Genomic DNA, 18,212 nt, shown 5'->3' with positions numbered 1-18,212 from the left:
AATTTGCAGATACATAATCACGACATCTTTAAAAAGTAAAAAAGAAATTTAAAAGAGATTTATCATTTCGACTTATTTAGAAGCTGCAAAAGTTCAGAGCAAGTTTCTCGTCGAATTGACGCATTTAATCGATATCGAGCACTACCCGACCTCGCTCCGGGCAACTGGCATCGGTACTGAAAATCGAATCGTGGGATGGGATGGTACGGGATGCGACTCGGGCCGCGGAAGGACGAGCAAGGATGTGTAAGGACGCGTTACTGCAGGTGAAGGAGAAGTAGGTAGAACGTGGTATTCTGGAGCCAACGACGATCAATACCCAACAGCCCGGCACGTACGAGTCTGTATAACTATACCAGTGTATTCGGTGTACACCGTAAGGGGGTAGTTGGTAGAAATAGGGGTGGAAACATCCCCAAGGAGCCGATAGTAGCCCATAGCGCTGCCAACCCACCCCATAGTTCTGGCCAATGGATGCCCACTGCGATCTCTAGGTCTGTGCTACGAATGAGGAGCTTTCTCTCTCTATTCCTTCTATGTCTTCTCTCTCTTCTCGTTATAGGTATATAAGTATATACGTAGATATATATATATGTGTGTGTGTGTGTGTGTATATACATGTATATATGTATGTATGTATATATGTATATGTACATATCTATCTATATTACAACTCCCGACCGGGGTTTCTCGCCGACTCTGTCTTCCTCCCTCTTCTCTCTCTCCTGCATCTCGAGTGTCTCTTAACATTTAAATGCACCTATTCGTTTCCTCGATGGGAGGCAAAGGAGCCCTTTTATAATGCACGAAGATATACTCGGTCTCGTTCTCGGCTGCATACAGTTCGCGCTCCTTGCCAGAGAATCGTGCAATCATTATACTTTTGACGCATACGTTTTGAATCTTATAGACCATTAAAGCAACATAAATTGCCATTATTATAATTCAAAGATTAAATGTCTCATTTAATTCTATAATATTTCCTAAGTCAGCCCAATCCTATTATGAAAATATATCATGTGTATCTATCTTTACAAATGTAATATGGTAATGATAAACTGGAGTGAAAATGAAGCTACGGAGTATACACATTATTAATTATTATGGAAAGTAAAACGAAGTAAAACAAAGAGGGTAAAGCTCTGTCATTTGAAAAGCTCAAGTCCTCTTTCTAAATATAACTATCGGAGCTCGCCCCCTTACGAGTAAGAGGTAACTGCATGACTTTTCTCCACGCACGTTGCGTGCGTAACTACATGCGTATGTGAAGTCACGTAGGAAGATCTTCCGACCCCGACCTCCGACTTCCATCATCCGCATCCTACCTTTGACTTTATTACCAGAAGCCGCGAATGAATGGAAGGAGTATGATAAAGCGCGTTAAAAGAGGGTGGGTAGGCCACTCCTGAGGGCGCGGACAGGGGTGCAAGGTTGTCTAGCGTCGGAACGCACTGCCACGGGACGGGTGAAGGGTGCGGTGATGGCCGGAGAAGGGTTTCATTCATAAACGTGTTTTATTGTTTCAGGCACAACGACTGGAGAACAGAGGAGGCCCGGATAATAGCGACGGGAGGAACCGGAAAGCATAAACCCACGCAAAAGTGGAGGCCACTTCAAGCGTTTTCTGCGGCGGTCGCCGCGACCCTTCCGAAAATTATCCAGAACGACCTCGTAGTCGCCGCGGCCTTACCACCGAAGAAATAACCACCGACTCGAGCGGGAAAAAAATGTTTTCGCAACAATGAGATATGGATGCCGCAAAAATATACTTTCCCTGGTAAATCGTGAAAATGGGCTTGCAAGAATTGTCTTTTTACGAAAGAAAACAAACGTACATCTTTTGATAACATTTATCAGTGGAATTAAATAGCAGCGCATCATGATGCATAAAAAATCATTCGAGGTTTAGAGAGAAATAAATAAAATAATTAATTGGGTTCAAAAATATCTAAACTGATTCTCTTCACATCTTTTGAAGACTGTCTACCAACAAAAAACTTTCTACTTATTTTTATTTTAAGACAAAAATTAAATTTAGACATATGGAAATATATGTATGAAAATTAACTCCATTTTTTAAATACACATGAACATATTAACATAATAAGGTAGAAGAATAAAACACATTTTTTTACGCTTTTCAACATTATTAAATTTTAAAAAGTCTTAGTGGATCATGGAAAAATTTAGAAAATACTGGTATCTAATAAACAATCCTTTTTTACAAGATAGACATACATCAATAAAAATATTTAAAGTTTTTAAATGAAAAAAGATTTTAATTTCCATGTTTTCAAACGTGTAATAACTGCAGTAGTACGACAAAAATACTTTTAGTTTAGTGCCTTAATTATATTATTCGAACATGTTCAGCAAGGGGAAAAATTTTTGCTGGCGGAGAAACTTTTAACGTAATTTCCTTACCAGCTTTTATCTCTCTTGCAGTGGAAAACTTTAATGAGCGCAACGAGAATATGCACTAAAAGAAACTTTCATTATCTTAAAATAATCGCATATGCATATCACGTAAAAAAAGGTCACGTTACAGTGCTTCCACTTATTTTAAAGTTTTTCGATACTTATTCTTATTGACCATACTTGTTATTGTTATTAACTTTATGAGCATTATTTTTTAGATAGCCTCTTCAAAAGCTACAAAACCTTTTCCCCATGTTTCTTTATTCAATTTTGCTATTTGTATTCAGTGCAAGTATTCTGCAATTATGATTGCGACTTTCGTCCAATTGAAATTAATTAAAATTTATGAAGAGATCAATGAATAACGTTAAATAGAACAGTTATTGAAAACTCATTCTCTATCAATGCAATGGTAACGGCCCGCGACTACAGTTTAAAAGGATAAAAATAAATTAGAACCGCTCCATTTTCCGAGTGTGCAGCACGCCATTAAAGAAGTTATGGTCCTATTACTTAAAGTACTGCCACGCCCCTATGCAACGACCTTAACTTCCGGCACTACCTACATGCGTTCTTTAAAAAAACAACCCTTCCCTGTTGCCTTCGCTTTTTCCCAACCCTCCGCGTCCAAAAGTTCAAACCTGTTCAATGGACAGAACTTTTTCCGTTTCGAAACCTCGACCATGTACAGTCAATGAAGGAAAACATACAAATCTGTCTAACGAAAGAGCTTAGTGTTTTTATTAAAGCGTTTGATTATTGCATGCAGGTTTTCGGGAATACGCGTAAATTGAAAATTAGCTTTTACATAATTTCATCAACTTGTCAGGATGTACGAATGAAATTTAACATACGAGAGGTATATAATAAACCTCGACGTAATCCTGGAATTAAAATACATATATCACAAATTAATATTATCGTTTACATAGCAACGCAAATTATTCATTTTATCGTAGAATGACTGAAATCTCCTACGCGATGCAATTTAGTCGTTTGTATATGCAGGCTCGCTCATTTCACTCTATTAATTAATATAAGAAATGTTTTAAAATTCAAATAAAGCTGTCAAAGAACGAAATTAATCGAAATCGAAAGATATGAATTTTTAAATGTTTAGCACTTCAGTAATCTACATTTTCTGAATTAAATCTCAATTAAATCGCTATTTTTAATTTAATTTTCTTATTCGTTAATGCTAGAACCTGTATTCTAATATAACTGTGAGGCGCACATGCCTTGAAATTGAAGCTAAAAAGTAGTTAAAAAGAAACCTGTTTGTTCATATCCCGTAAACGAGCATATGAAAAATAACCCAGAAAGCACGAGAGCGATGCGTTAAAATATAAGCCAGACTCCTGTGTTAATCGCGTATCACAAAATTCTCTCCGAATCAACATGCATATATTCAAATTAACGCGAGCCGCGTAAGTGAGCGCGCGAAGGACTCGGAGCCTTAATCTGTTTTAGCGGGGGCGTCAGTAAAAAACCGGCAGACGGCAGAGGGCAGAGGGCAGAGGGAGTCGCACGTTTTTTCCCAAGACGGGTGGAAGAAACGGCCTCGGGTTCCCAATTAGCGTTCTTACCCCGTCTCGACGGCCGCGGGGCAAATGCCGGGCTTCAGGACGGCGACGGGATGCAAGGGAGCGAGATAAACCGCGCGATAAAACGGTACACGCTCGCATCACACCCCGCCCTCGCGCCCTCCGGCTCCGCCGCGTCCTTCTCTCTTTTTTTTTTTTCTTTTTACTCATTCTAGCTTCACACGCGCGCGCGCCACCGGAAGGGCGGTAAAGTAGAAACGGCGAGGAGACACGGCCAAGAAGAGTTCATATCCCGCGTCGCATCCCGCTGACTTAGGTGACTCTCAGAGATTTAACATGTAAATAATACGGTGGACGACAGTTCAAATATTTTGCAAGTTTACACGTCGCGAGAGATCCCGGTAGCGAAAACATCTGGCTCGTGAAAGAAACTTGATTAAAATCATTTATGTAACTTACATCAACTATTTTTTCTTACTTCTTTTTGCTTTTTGCTTTCGCTGTTAATATCTTGCGGAGATTTATTGCCGTTCTTTTTGTTTACAAATTTTTCAAGTTACTTAAACTCGAATTAACTTTGAAAATCTTAAAATATCAATATTTCAATTATAAAAGTTATCAAGAAATTTACAAAAGTTATAGTTATATGTAAATACTTCAAATTTATGAAATGGTAACAAAAGTCCTTTACTTAATTTACTTCGAGATAAATATTACAAAATTCCAACAAAAAAATTCAAAAGCCAAAGTTAAAGTAGTAGACAAATTTATAAAACCGAATACAAAATTCTAAATTATAATTTTATGGAAAATATATGCACGTTTATTAATATTCATATAATGTGGCAAGTAATGCAACTTACGCGAAATTTTTGAAAAACCACATAAAATGAAAGAAAAGAAATATAAATAGAAAAACAAAACATAAAAATTCTATTTTTTAGTAAATAAAAATCTATATTGCTAAATATCTATAATCATTCAAAATAAAATCGCGAAATTAAATTTAACGAAGATACACTTTCAAGGTGGTTATTTATATCTTCCATAAAATACCTCTATGGAGCAACTATTAACGCGCTTTTTATTTTACCACGAAATGTCACATTTAACTCACTAATAAAAAATTTCGCCACTACTATGCAAAACGCGTAATTTGCATGTCCGCGGAAGGACGAAAATTCGCGAAGACGAAGGGTTGAGAGTCAGCGGACGCGGGTAGCTCGCTATTTTCAGGCCTTTACGAGAAATTCACGCCGCCAAGGAAACGCGAAGGAATTGTCCCTCGGTCCCGGTGTAATGCGCGAACGTAATACAGTCAAATACTTTCCATCTAGTTCCACCAGAGACAGCATCTTTTTTCTCACCTTTTCTTTCACGCCGGCGACTATTAAACACACGCGGCTGAGAAAACGCACGACAGTCGGCGGCGCGTGATGGTCGCCGCGCGCGCTAATTATTTAATTATTTATTTACCGGCTTCATTTCACCGGATTATATCCGGTGCGGCCGGGCAAGTTTCATTCTTCATCGCGGCCTATTAACGCGACATACCGCCAGCACCTACGCGCTCCACCTTCGCGGCTCCTGCAGACGACTAATTGTTTACAAAGCGACTCTCTACTCGGTGTTTACGTACTAATCAGCCCCTGCACATTTTAAACGAGTTTAATTTTGTTCCTTTGACTTTAGGGACTACGTTATTTACATTGTGCGATGAAATTATTGCGTTTGAGAATTTTTGATCATTGCTATCTGCCATTATTAATTACGGATGTTATAAATTTTAAATAATGTCTGCGGCTATGTACAAACGATATATTTAATAATATTGCGGGAAATAATCATTAAGAATTACAGATTATACAGTATATTTTGACAAGCATGTAGCAAAAAACATAAAAATTGTGATAAAAGTTATAAAAGATGATAAAATTTTCAACCAAATATAAAGCAAAAAATCCGGACTTTTTCGATCTAATTTTAGTAAGATAGTTTCATGAAACTAAAAATGATTAAAAACTGTTTTTCAAATAATAATTTACAATTAGAACGTTTTGAAATATATGTTGCTTGAATTTTATTTCAGCGCGCATGAACAAACAAGGAATTGCTCCTAAGCTTCGCATATATATGCATGTATATTATTTTGAGTGTATTAAGTAAATTTCGAAACATAAATTAAGTACAAAATTTGTGTGTTGCATCAGCTTTAACAAGACTTTTGTCTTATATTTTCAACTAGCTAGATGTGTGACGTGCAGCTTGATCAAATATCCCGTGTAAAAAAAATAAGCTTATAGAAATTAGCATGAGTATTGCGTTGTCTAACAAATATTAAAATAACCACTGACAAATAATTATCAGTTACAAGCTGATATTTAGTTCGACACATGCGGTATTTTCGATCGATTGTAATTTTCTCTAATAATATGGTTCCTCTAATAACGTAAATTATAATATTTCACACATGCTTGACTAATGTAACATGTATTTGTTTATGAATCATATAAATCCATTCTGTACTATTTGTGCGTATATATTTATCAAACTCATATTTATCGAAATAGACGTCAATAGCATAAATCATTATCGTCGAGATGCTCTATGTTAATATATTGTCGCTTGATTTATTGTTCTTTTAATTTAATCTGCACCTCAAAGTCAAACTATTGTAAAAAAATTACTAATAAAAAATCAATTCAAAGTTTTTATTTTGTTACATTATTAATTTCTTATTTGAAACTTTGAATGTGATATCTTGAATCTTAAGCATATATTATCTTGAAAGTCTAACAAAAAAAAACTAAATAAATATTCATAAACTTTGTCTGTATAGCAAGTTTATACAAATATCGTTAATTTAAAAAAGTATTAATTTATATTATCAAATATGCAAGTAAACAAAAAAATATATTTTTATAAATATAAAGTAAACTTCTTGTTGCATAATGAAAAGATAAACAAATATACGATAGCATGACTCTGAGGTACATAACTTATTCATTTTATTTTGTATACACGAATGCGCGCACACTTGTTACACATTGCACGAATGAATGCATCGGTGTATCTTTGCAACAAATAAACAAATCTATATGGTCCGGGAAGAGAGCGATAATAAAATTTACCCTACAAAACAAACCACATCCCATTCTTCTCCTTCCTTTCATTTCATTTACGTTTAATAATCACTACTAGTCCGACAGCTGAAGAAGAAACATCTGCTGGACCGGTCGGTCATCTCGATGTCCGGTCTCAAATTGAATTCCCCGATATTCTTTTCTCGCGCGCAATGCGAACCGGTCGGCGCTCTCTGGTCCATCATGATGCTGTAGCGCGCACCTCGATTCGCAAGACCAGTTCGTCCGTTACGGAAGCGAACGCGTTTGACCAGCTCTTAATTCCGGTAATGGGCGAGGACTGGTTTCGGAAAGTCGCATCTTCGCGAGGGATTCATCTCTCATCGGTCTTTGCGGCAGACCGTAGTTAGATCAGTAAGCACCGCGACGGGAGTAAGACGGGATTCGATTTGCACAGTGGCAAGTGAGAATTTTAACAATCATGTAAAATTCGAAACGTCGCATCGAAAATACATATAAAGTGATTCATAAATAGAACATAATATTCTAGAAACAAACTTTTTTAAACTCGTTTTTTTGTCAATCATCCAATCCGTGCATTTTAAAGCGCTTCATAATAAATACGTGCGCTAAGTTAGTGTGTGTCTTCACCGGAATGTACGTATAAAAAAATATGTTGACAAATACATGTCTAAGAATAATTAAAAATTAAATAAAATATAATTTAAAAAAGAATAAAATCCTGCGAATTACATTTTAATTAAAGATACGTGCGAGTTACCGACCAATTCTTCGACCAATTCGAAGCAGAAATCAGAAACTTACCCCCGTGTTACGTAGATGGCTGCAGCAAAGCGCCGGAGCATCCACGATCAATAATTAACCCTTCTCCCGTGTCCTGGAGCATTCGCAAAATGGCTCCATACGCCATCTCTGAGAAAATCACTGGACAAGTTACATAATTTGCCTTGCGTTTAATCAACAAATGCGTTTTCTTCCAAGAAACGTTTCTGTCAAATTAGATTCTTATTCTCTGTTGTAAAAGTATCAACGGAGTTATTTTAGTGTTGTTTCGAATGAAAAATGTATCAAAAATATAATGAAAGAAACTGAACGCCAAATGTCAAGAATATGTAATTATTTATAAAATAATTTTGCACAATAAATAAAATGTTTTATAATTGGACAAGCTTTTGTCAGCCCTGCACCAAGTTTGCGTAAGTTTTATTAGGAGTGCAACAAGAGGGGTATGTTTTCTTGGCAACCGTAATTTACTGAAAACGTGGTACGGACATCAAGATTAATTCAGTTGAAGTCGGTCAATCTTAAGGCGACAGCTGCCGCTGAAGGAATCCATTAGTAGGCTTACGGTCATCGTCTTTCCCGGGGGGTGACCAGCATCCACCTTCGACGAGGGGGAAGCATAACTCTGCTTTTGTTCGAGATAATAAGCCGCCATTGTTGAGATACGCGGATCCATCCAACGGCCTTATTGTCCATCGACCCGCTTTGCCGAGAATACCCGCGATAAGAGTGAAATTCTCGAGATTCGTAGACCGGTCGTAACAAGCGCGGGTCACCGTTTTCCGTTAAGAACGCTTTAATCAGTTTAATCGATTGCCTTCAAAACCCGAGCCCTAAACTCTCCATAGCGTCGTTTAAAAAAATTACCTAACAAACTATTAAATTTGTCTTATAATTTCTCTATTAAACTTTGTCTTAAAGTCGAGATTATTGTTTCATTATTAATATTTTCATTAAGTTTGCTGAAGCATGTAAAAATTTACCTAGATACGAATCTGAAACTAATTTTGTTGAATACCATCAAAATAATTATACAGGACGCTCAAACTAGTTGTTAGAATATCAAAATTTATTGCAGCATTGTTCATCGTGTTGAAGTATCCTATGATTATTTCAACGGTCCAGCAAAATTATTTTTAAACTTGATTTCAAATGTTTCTAAAAAAACTTTTTCTTTCTTTTTAATATAATGCTTTCTCAAAGAATAGTCCAGAATTATAATAATAATAAAAATATATATAATACTGATATTGTACTCTCTTATAATAATAAAAAAGAGACACATAGAGAGTATTTACGCGCTCCGAGAAAACATCAAAGTCATAAGATACAAAAAATTTTTGAACACTATGTTGTTATTGAATCCGAGAGGAAAGAGGAAGAAAGAGAGATCTAACTTTTTATTATTTTACAAAAGAAAATGCAGGACTGCTGCGATCAAAATATTTTTCAAACAAAACGCCTCTTTTATTACGCGAAATACGCGTAGCAATGATAATGCGAATCGCACAAGGCAATGGAAATCTACGGCGAGCTATGGCTATGGAGTCGCCTTGGCTCGTGAAGCGGTACTGCACCCCCAGGAACAAAGTTATATCGGCTCCTGGTGCCGGGATCGGAGTCGTGGGATGAGGCCCCGCTGCCCATTCCCAAGGGAGCGGCGAAGTTCGGTGATTACCTAGGACTCTCCTAGGAGCCGGGAGTTTCGTACTTCGGCAACGCGCTGGCTTCGGGTACCTAACAGTCGAGCAAAGTAACTAAGGTTATTCGGGGGGGGTGCGTGGACGGCGAGTGGCGAGGAGGCGAGGGCGGCAAGAAGCTCGCGGAATATCGAAACTGAGTGAGAGAGGGAGGAGAGGCCGGAGGGATGCGTTGCGCGATACGTCTGCATCGATGTACCCCTGGCCAAGTAATCGCACCTTCGGGAATACCGGAAGATCGTGATTGAACGGAATATCCCATGCGACGCGCGTCTCGAGTCAGTAAGTTCTTACTTAGATAAGCAATAGGCGTTGACCGAGCACCCAAGATGACGAGTGACGTCGGACATTATTTCAATCTCGTGGGTATTCACGTTTAGATCAGACAAAGCCCGCAGGTTGGAGAGAGATTAAAACTTTCGATGCAAAATAAATTGGATTTAACCTAAAAGAGATTCAGTGTAATGTGAGAGCTTATCAGTTATAACTACAATTATATTCTTCTTCTCTGAATCGTTGAAATTAAATTAAATTAAGCCATTAATATTTCTAATCGTATTCAATAAATCTATTTTTTTTCTCTTATTAAGTATATCAATGCAAAGAAAAAATAATTTGGCTTTGCATCGTAAGCTATAATCTCTCAAGCATACAAAAAGACTAAGAACGTACAAATTCTCTTGCATCAAACGGCTCCCTTGACCGCAAGCAAAAAAACGATTAGACTAGCAGGAATTGAAACGCCAGTGACTTCAAAGGATACGAAGTATTCTAAGGACGGGACCTCGTAATAACCATAATTCAATATGGCTGGTAAGATGGTAGGCATCCCGAGACGATCTAAGCGCGTACTTTCATAGAGGTCAGAAATGGGTTGTAGTTACCCTTCCTGCATTGACCATCCCTCCACCCCCAACGTTGTAGATGCTATCTAAGAAGGGAATCCGGTGTCTACTATTGTTCTGTTACGAGAGATCTCGATACTTCGGCACGACTGCACCTCGGTATTCCTTAAAGTTTACGGGCTAAACTTTATCTTTGACATAAACTTCTCACAATCATCGGTACAAGTACTAAACGGCTACGAATCGGTATGCAACAGGATTCTATACATCTCTATACATTAAATTCCTTTGATCGCTTAATAACATCCGAGTTAAAATCTTTCTTTAAGATAATAATTTCCTTCTTACATAAATTCCTTGCAGAAAGATATTTTATTTGCTACAATTCTCATTATATTTTATTATATTTTTATTATATATATTTTATTCTATTTTTTATTATTATAATGTCTTTATGACATTTATAAAACTTTTCTTATATATTTAATCATATTAATCAGAATATTATACATATAGCTTTTATGATTCTCCATTATTCTTCAATCTCTCTCTCACACACACACACACACACACACACACACACACACACACACACACACACACACACACACACACACACACACAAAATCAGAACTAATCAAGTAATCAAGCCGCGATTCAGAATCACAAGATAATTTTATAACTATCGACTTTCAATTTGTATCAAAAACATATTTCTCTTAAACATGTCTTGCAATTCTTGTAAATCTGTGTTATTTACCATGATTTTCTTCAGATAAAAATCAATTTCGCCTTTTAATGATAATTACCCTCTTTTGCTTCCTTATTTTCTTTATTCAAACCACGATTTTGGTTTATTTCCGATCCCGCAATTTTTGTTCATTATGCAATCTGTTCAAAAAGAAAATTATTCAAAATATTATTAACAACAGCTTTTTTCTCATCAAATGTAATTTAGTAACAATCGAGAATCAAATAGAATTATACAGAAATATTGTTAAACACAGTTATTTACTTGTTCCAATATAAAATATAAATTTCTTATTCTTTAACTTTCTTTTGTATTTAGTAAGTTTAACAAAATGGTATTACAATACCAATATTATAAGTATGTAATTCTATTTTATAATATAATATAATATAAATAATATTAATATATCAATATTCAGAGTTTTCAAAAATAATATAATAACATTTTTAATTCAATATCACAAGATTATTAATACATACAGATATTATATTATATTGCAAACATTGTATATAATTTTCAAGGAACGTTGAAAACTTTGTGACGAAAATGCTCTATATCTGTCCTGTTCGTTGTTCGGCTGTTAGATCGAACTGTTTGAACCCCTTCAAATTGCATTTAGTCGGCCATTTTTCTTAGAAAGCGTACGGAAGGGATGAAATCGCTTTCATCATAGAGAAGAGAAAACAGGATGCTGGAGGGTGACGTTGCCGAGCCGGCAAGGGTGGTGAGGGTCGCCCAATCAACCCCCAGCAAGCCACGTCTTACCCTCTCTACAAAGTTATCTTTCTTGCCCCTGCTCTGAACACAGTTAGGGTACCCTCGAAATTCTCAACTATTGACCGAACCACTCTCTACCATCGTAACGATCAATCGGTGCTCATGTTACTAAGGAAGACGCAAGTTTCTTTAATATTTCTTGTGTATATATCGTGATAATTTTGTCTGAATAAATGTTCTCTTTGTAAAAATGAAAATATTTGAAGATCAGAGTTATTAAAAAAGTGAGTAACTCTCCAACAAGAATAACTATAAAATTTTTATACAATATACGAGAAAATTGTTTTTCTTTTATTATATAATGAAGACTAATTCTGTGCACATTCTTTTCAATGCAAATAAATTATCTTAATCGCGTGGCTATTCAATTGTAGTATACTATTTAGTTGTATCATTGAATGCAAAATCATGGCATCAATGCATTTATCTCTTTCTGTTTGAATTACATTCAATTTAAATAAAAATATCGAGTGATATTTGAAAAAGTAAATATATCTTACAATGTGCGCCAATATAGTAAATATAATATAAACGGATTTATTCAAAACCGATGTTTTTTTTTTATAAAGAATATAATGTATGTAAAAACGCACTTTCGATTTCGGAGCAAACCTATTACGCAACTATCGATTTTCCGCATCCAATCAGCATGAGTAGCCAAACCCGGAGCGATAATGTCAATCCTATTTCGTGAGCCTGCCACAAAGTTATCCCATATAAACTTCCACTAGTTCAAGCTATGTGTACCCGACGCATTTTCAATCTCGTAGAAAGTTCAAACTTTTGTCATAGATTTTATCACACGCTGAGAAGAATAAGAATGGCCATGTAGCTATGAGAGCACGGTATTTCGCGATGCTTCGGTTAATTCGCTTTAGTGCAATTTTCACGACACATAATTCATCGTTATCGTGGCAATTTTATCACGGAAATCACCGTGATCCAATTTTTCCGCGGCTCATCCTTGTCTCATGGGTAAACGTAAACACCACGTTTCCTGTTTAATAAATCTTCATATCCTATCACACGTAAAATCGCACATATTAGAATAAAGTTTCATATATATTATCGAAGTTATAACTCTAAGAGTACGCGTAATTTTAAAAGATTTTTTTTTACTGTTCATTATTTCTTATCAATATAATTTATTAGAATTAACAAAAAATAAAATGAAATTTCGTCTAGAATAAGTTCTGCTGCGACAAGGGACTAATAAAACTTCCTTTCTGCGTTTCCTCTCCAAAAACTTTTCAATCTCTCTAATCTCATCTCATTTAAATTTAAAATTGGAAAATTCTACCTGACCATTTATTGAATGCGTGTAAGAATTATTAAGTTAAAAAAGAATTGAGTTAAAAGTTCGGGCCAAAGTTCCGAAGCCGCAGATAGCTATAATGGTCACCAGGACGAATCACGAAATGACGGTGCCATGCGACTGTCCGGTGAAGCATCGATAATTCAGGCCTGCCTACTAACGTCTCTAATTTCCTTGATATTCGCATCGAAGGGTCCTTCCGCTCGAGGAGCTTAAGGATGCCAGAAATACCTCCGCGAGAAGATATAAACGCCTTGCAAGGGTAGGTCTGCAGGACTTGTATTAATTTCATATCCCTTCCGCCGTCTGACGCCGGGACTGCGTTCAATCATCTATTTATTGCCAGTCGCGACCAATCTGGTAATACTTCGTCTCTCTCTCTCTCTCTCTCTCTCTCTCTCTCTCTCTCTCTCTCTCTCTCTCTCTCTCTCTTTCTTCCTCTTTCGAGATATCGCCTAGATCCGAGGGAGTGGTCCTGGATTAATTTTCACTACTTAATACCCCACTGAGGATCGCTGATGGAAAACGCATCACAAGTCTCACCTGTACAGTGACTAAATTACACGAAGTGACCATATCGTAATTTGATAAACATGTCGAACAAGCGTCCCGAAATTTTAATGTACATTTATGAATTATCTATTAACACTTGCATTGATAATAATTAACTTTTAAAATACATTGTTGCATTATTAAAATAACTTAAACAATAAATCATATATTACTAATAAAGCTACACTAGCTGCCATTATCAATATCCTAAATTAATCAAACAAACAATTTAAATTAAATTCAAGTAAAATCGCTTTCTTAAATTCCAAAAATTTGTATAAATAAAATTATAACGTTAAGTAATTTTACAAATTAAATAATTCTAAACGTTAACATTACAAAATACAGCATGTTTCTTTGCAATGCGTTTAACATCCAATTAAAAGAAGTAAAAGTAAAATTGAAAAAGGATAATCGATAATATAAACAAACGAATAATCAAAATAAATCACCGGCATGCAAGCGCTCGCAAGCGGTCTCTGTGGAGCTTTGCGTGTCCGGCGGCGCGGTAAACACAGAAATCCCGAAACGGAAATCTCGGAAACGTAACGGAGAATTGGGACAACGCGCCCTTCGAAGTATCACCGAAGCTCACCGGCGCGGGTTGCTCGGCGCGAAGTTGGACGCGCCCTATTAGCGAAAACGAGCCGATTCCTTGCTTCTAACTGCGAATGCGCCGCACACTGAACACTGTAAAGGAATTTGCGGTCCGAGTTGCTACGCTTTCCGAGATCTGCAGCGACCTTTCACCCCTACACCTTGCCCATCCTTTTCGCCCTCGCACCACCCATCCCGACGCTTCAGCCCCGATCATCCGTTGCCCCCAGTCACCCCAAGGCTAGTTTCTCCCTGAAACCCTTAAGCCCAACTATCCGCAGAAGTTGGAATCTGTAGGTATCTACGCCGCGACGAAGCTACAAACTCGCCCCTTTTCGTAGCAAGCTGCGTCGCTCAATATAGCCCAAGATTTTGCGATGTGTAGGTATATTAGTTCTGCTGACCTTAATGATCAAGAGACTCCAATTACCGCGATATAAACCATGATGAGAGAAAGGATACAAGATTCTTCAGCAGCAAAAATTCCGATATAATATTTTAACACACACATATACGTTAAAAAATGTAATAAAAGTTATTTTAAAAAATTCAATATATTAAAACAGAAAATAACAGCTCTTTCTTCTTAAAATATATTACACGGTAAATTTTTGATTCGCAGACTTTTAAAATTTATCTCTAAATTTTTTATTTAATGTATTTTTATAACATTTGTACAATTTCAATGTAAATTACAGCGTTCTAAAATTTTTTCGAGAATATTTTTATAACAAAAAAAATTGTTTTATATATGCCGTCTCGCACAGTAATTAACGAGTAATTCAGAAAAATATTAAAAATATTCAGATTTTATAACAATCAAGGAAGCGTAACAAAAAAAACTTGTTTCATTATATTATATCTTCTACAAAAGTCTTTTTATTTCAATTCCGGTTTTGATTCTGTTCCTCTTTTCAAACCGGTCAGCGTACTAACAGCTGGACCATCAAATCTGTGCGAACAACTACTTTCAGATTCTCCCGGAAATATAACGGCATTAAGTTAGTAAAGTTTGAAGGGTGGCTAAGAAAAATAATTAAATTCGAAAGACATGTCTTGTGACATAATGTCTATTTCGTACGAGATTACCGTTGGCAAGATTTGTAACTCGAGATTGAATCGTTGAGAAGGGTGAGGAAGAATAAGGGTGCGAAAGAAAATGAGAGAGAGAGATAAAGAAAGAAAGAGAGAGAAAGTCTCTCCATCCAATCGGCAAAGACGATAAGCACCCACGGGATTTCCTCGGAGGCGGAGCGAGATTATAGAGTCCCCTACGCGGAACTAGAGTCGGGCAATTATGGATGCCGATTGCCGGCATCGATCTGACAATTTCGCACAGACCGCCAATTTCCACGTGATCTAACCGGTGCAACTTGGAATTAATTAAGCTTAAGTTACAAGCATGAGGCCCGCAAGGCGCAAAGCTGTCGAAGGTCATCCAGGAGATCGTCGGAACTTAGAACGATTCTCGAAGGAATACGAGATCGATGCGCCATGAGGGACAGGTGTTTCAACAACGTAAATATATCTTATCTTAAGTTAAATTCATCTTTAGCAATGTATACTGTAACTGACGATAATATCTTATTAAGTATTAACAAACGCTTTGATGCAAACCGGAGATATCCTTTACTCCAATTAATATCTCAATACTTAAGAAACTAAAAAAAAAAAGATTGTAAAAATGTATTACACAAAACAGCGAGATTTTAATGCATTTATGTGCAATAACGTGCACATAACTGCATGTAATAATTTACTGAAAATAAGTCCATATAACAGGCACAATTATTGAATTATTATAATTACTTACAAGGGAACCTCGCAAACTCGAAAATTCAGATTTTAATGAAACTTGGCATAAATGTAGAGAGGGTGATGAGAATACATGAATTTAGAAATTTTTAGTTGGTGCCCAAAAACGGTTTAGAGGGATGAAACCACCCTTCAAAGTTGAGACAATTTTTGCGGTTTTTTGATATATCTCGTAAATTAAACAAAATATAAAAAAATGTTTCGTACGAAAGTTTTACAGTATAAATACCTTTATTTAACTATGCTATTTATTTAAAAAAAAAATTTTATAAAATCTTTTTTTTCCCGAAAAAAGAATGGAAGTATTTATGCTGTCAAACTTTTGTATGAAACATTTTTTAATATTTTGTTTAGTTTACGAGATATATCAAAAAATCGCAAAAATGTCTCAATATTGAAGGGTAGTTTAATCCCTTCAAACCGTTTTTGGGCACCAACTAAAAATTTCTAAATACATGTATTCACCCCCTCTACATTTATGCCAAGTTTCACTAAAATCAGAATTTACAAGTTCGCGAAGTTCCCTTGTCAGAGTATTGTAAAAATTCATTACTTTCTGCAATCGTCAGACTATTGCAAAAATTATTTTTTACAATACTCTGAAAGTTGTAACAAATAATTTCTGCAATAGGCTGACGATTGCGGAAAATAATGAATTTTTACAATACACAGAGTGTTGTAAAAAATAATTAATGCAATAGGCTGACAATTGCAGAAAATATCGAATTTTTACAATACACAGAGTGTTGTAAAAAATAATTTCTGCAATAGGCTGACGATTGCGGAAAATAATGAATTTTTACAATACTCTGACAAGGGAACCTCGCGAGAAACTATCAAAAGGTTACATTGTTATGTCCTTCTCGGACTCGCAATCTTCAAATAAGCAATCCAGGCGGAAAGAGGATCTTGGTTAATCTTACTAATTTTCAAGAGATTGTTCTGTTCTCTAGCAGCGGGACTGCACAGTGACCGATCAAAACCACAGCCTAATGATATTACAGATCCACCTATCACCGTCACGAAGAGATCAAGACAATGATGCCCAATGTGAACTAATCGTTGGTAAACTGACTAAATTCTAAATAAATTCTCTTTGTATTGAAGCTAAACCAAATCAGAATTAATTCACTAAAATATAAATGCTTTAATCGTTCTTTAGTTGCATCTCTAATATTTTTCGTGATGATTGCAGTTAATAATGCTTTTCTACAAAAATAATTACATAGAAAATTACCTTTTCAATAGATGAAAGATTGAGATTTGTTAAAAAAAACTAGCTAAAAAACTAAAAAAATAAGCAAGTCTACGACCTAAAGCCTACACTACTATTTTCTTTAAAAAAATCGTCAACACTAAACTCGGTTAGCTCGAAATTTTTTCCGTCTGCCAAAAAACTAAGAACCGTATTTCTTCGATAATCACTATTACTTTTCAACTGGATTTTTTAATATTTACTTCTATTTAATACAATACAAATATTGCAAAAAGACATTTGTACTTATTTTACTATGGTTGCATTCTAATAAACATATTTTTATATGTCTGAGAAAATTAGATAATGCTATTGAAGATAAATAGAGATGCGTTCGATGTTATTATGTTCGTAACGAATGGATTTTGATTACGATGAAGTATATATATCGTTTGTGGCGTACGAGATAACGAATGATGCATTTAAATATGCATCTCACATACTGTGCGTGATTGATCAAACGTTGATAGCATAATTGTATAAATTCGCATATAACAATAAATAATGCATTTCATCTGAGTAAATATTGAAATATTTTAAAAGTTCGCAAATTTATAGTGTACAAGAATTACATCAATATAAAAATGTAATGAACAAATTAAATGTATAAATCTATGAAAACAACACAATCATGCCAACTCTGTTGAATGTAAGTCTGATTGTATGTACAACGAGTCAGAGTTTATCGCACTGAATATCGTAATACGCATAACATTGACAAACACTTTTGATATTTCCTAATATTGTTTTTTGCAT

At 35.7% G+C, this 18,212-nt stretch overlaps 1 protein-coding gene and 1 long non-coding RNA gene across 5 annotated transcripts in view; both read left to right on the top strand.

Annotated features, from left to right (window-relative positions):
* The window catches only part of LOC118646731, a 30,690-nt gene extending 28,745 nt beyond the window's left edge, over nt 1-1,945 (top strand). For 3 of the 4 annotated variants that reach the window (XR_004964182.1, XR_004964181.1, XM_036290286.1), the window contains exon 2: nt 1,527-1,945. Coding sequence is in view for 1 of the 4 variants with exons in the window: in XM_036290286.1 (XP_036146179.1) it covers nt 1,527-1,589 (63 nt within the window). In the remaining 3 variants the exon portion in view is untranslated. Of the gene's footprint in view, nt 1-80; nt 563-1,526 lie in introns of all 4 variants that reach the window. The other variant, XR_004964183.1, reaches the window with a different exon arrangement.
* Nucleotides 1,946-2,121: 176 nt separating this feature from the next.
* On the top strand, nt 2,122-8,211 carry LOC118646734. The gene is made up of 2 exons (XR_004964186.1): nt 2,122-7,702; nt 7,812-8,211. It is a non-coding gene; the product is annotated as an uncharacterized LOC118646734 (long non-coding RNA).
* The last annotated feature ends 10,001 nt before the right edge of the window (nt 8,212-18,212 follow it).

Source organism: Monomorium pharaonis, chromosome 7 (assembly GCF_013373865.1).
Source record: "Monomorium pharaonis isolate MP-MQ-018 chromosome 7, ASM1337386v2, whole genome shotgun sequence".
NCBI lineage: Eukaryota > Metazoa > Arthropoda > Insecta > Hymenoptera > Formicidae > Monomorium > Monomorium pharaonis.
Note: the sequence above shows the minus strand (reverse complement) of the source record. Positions and strands in the feature narration are given on the sequence as shown.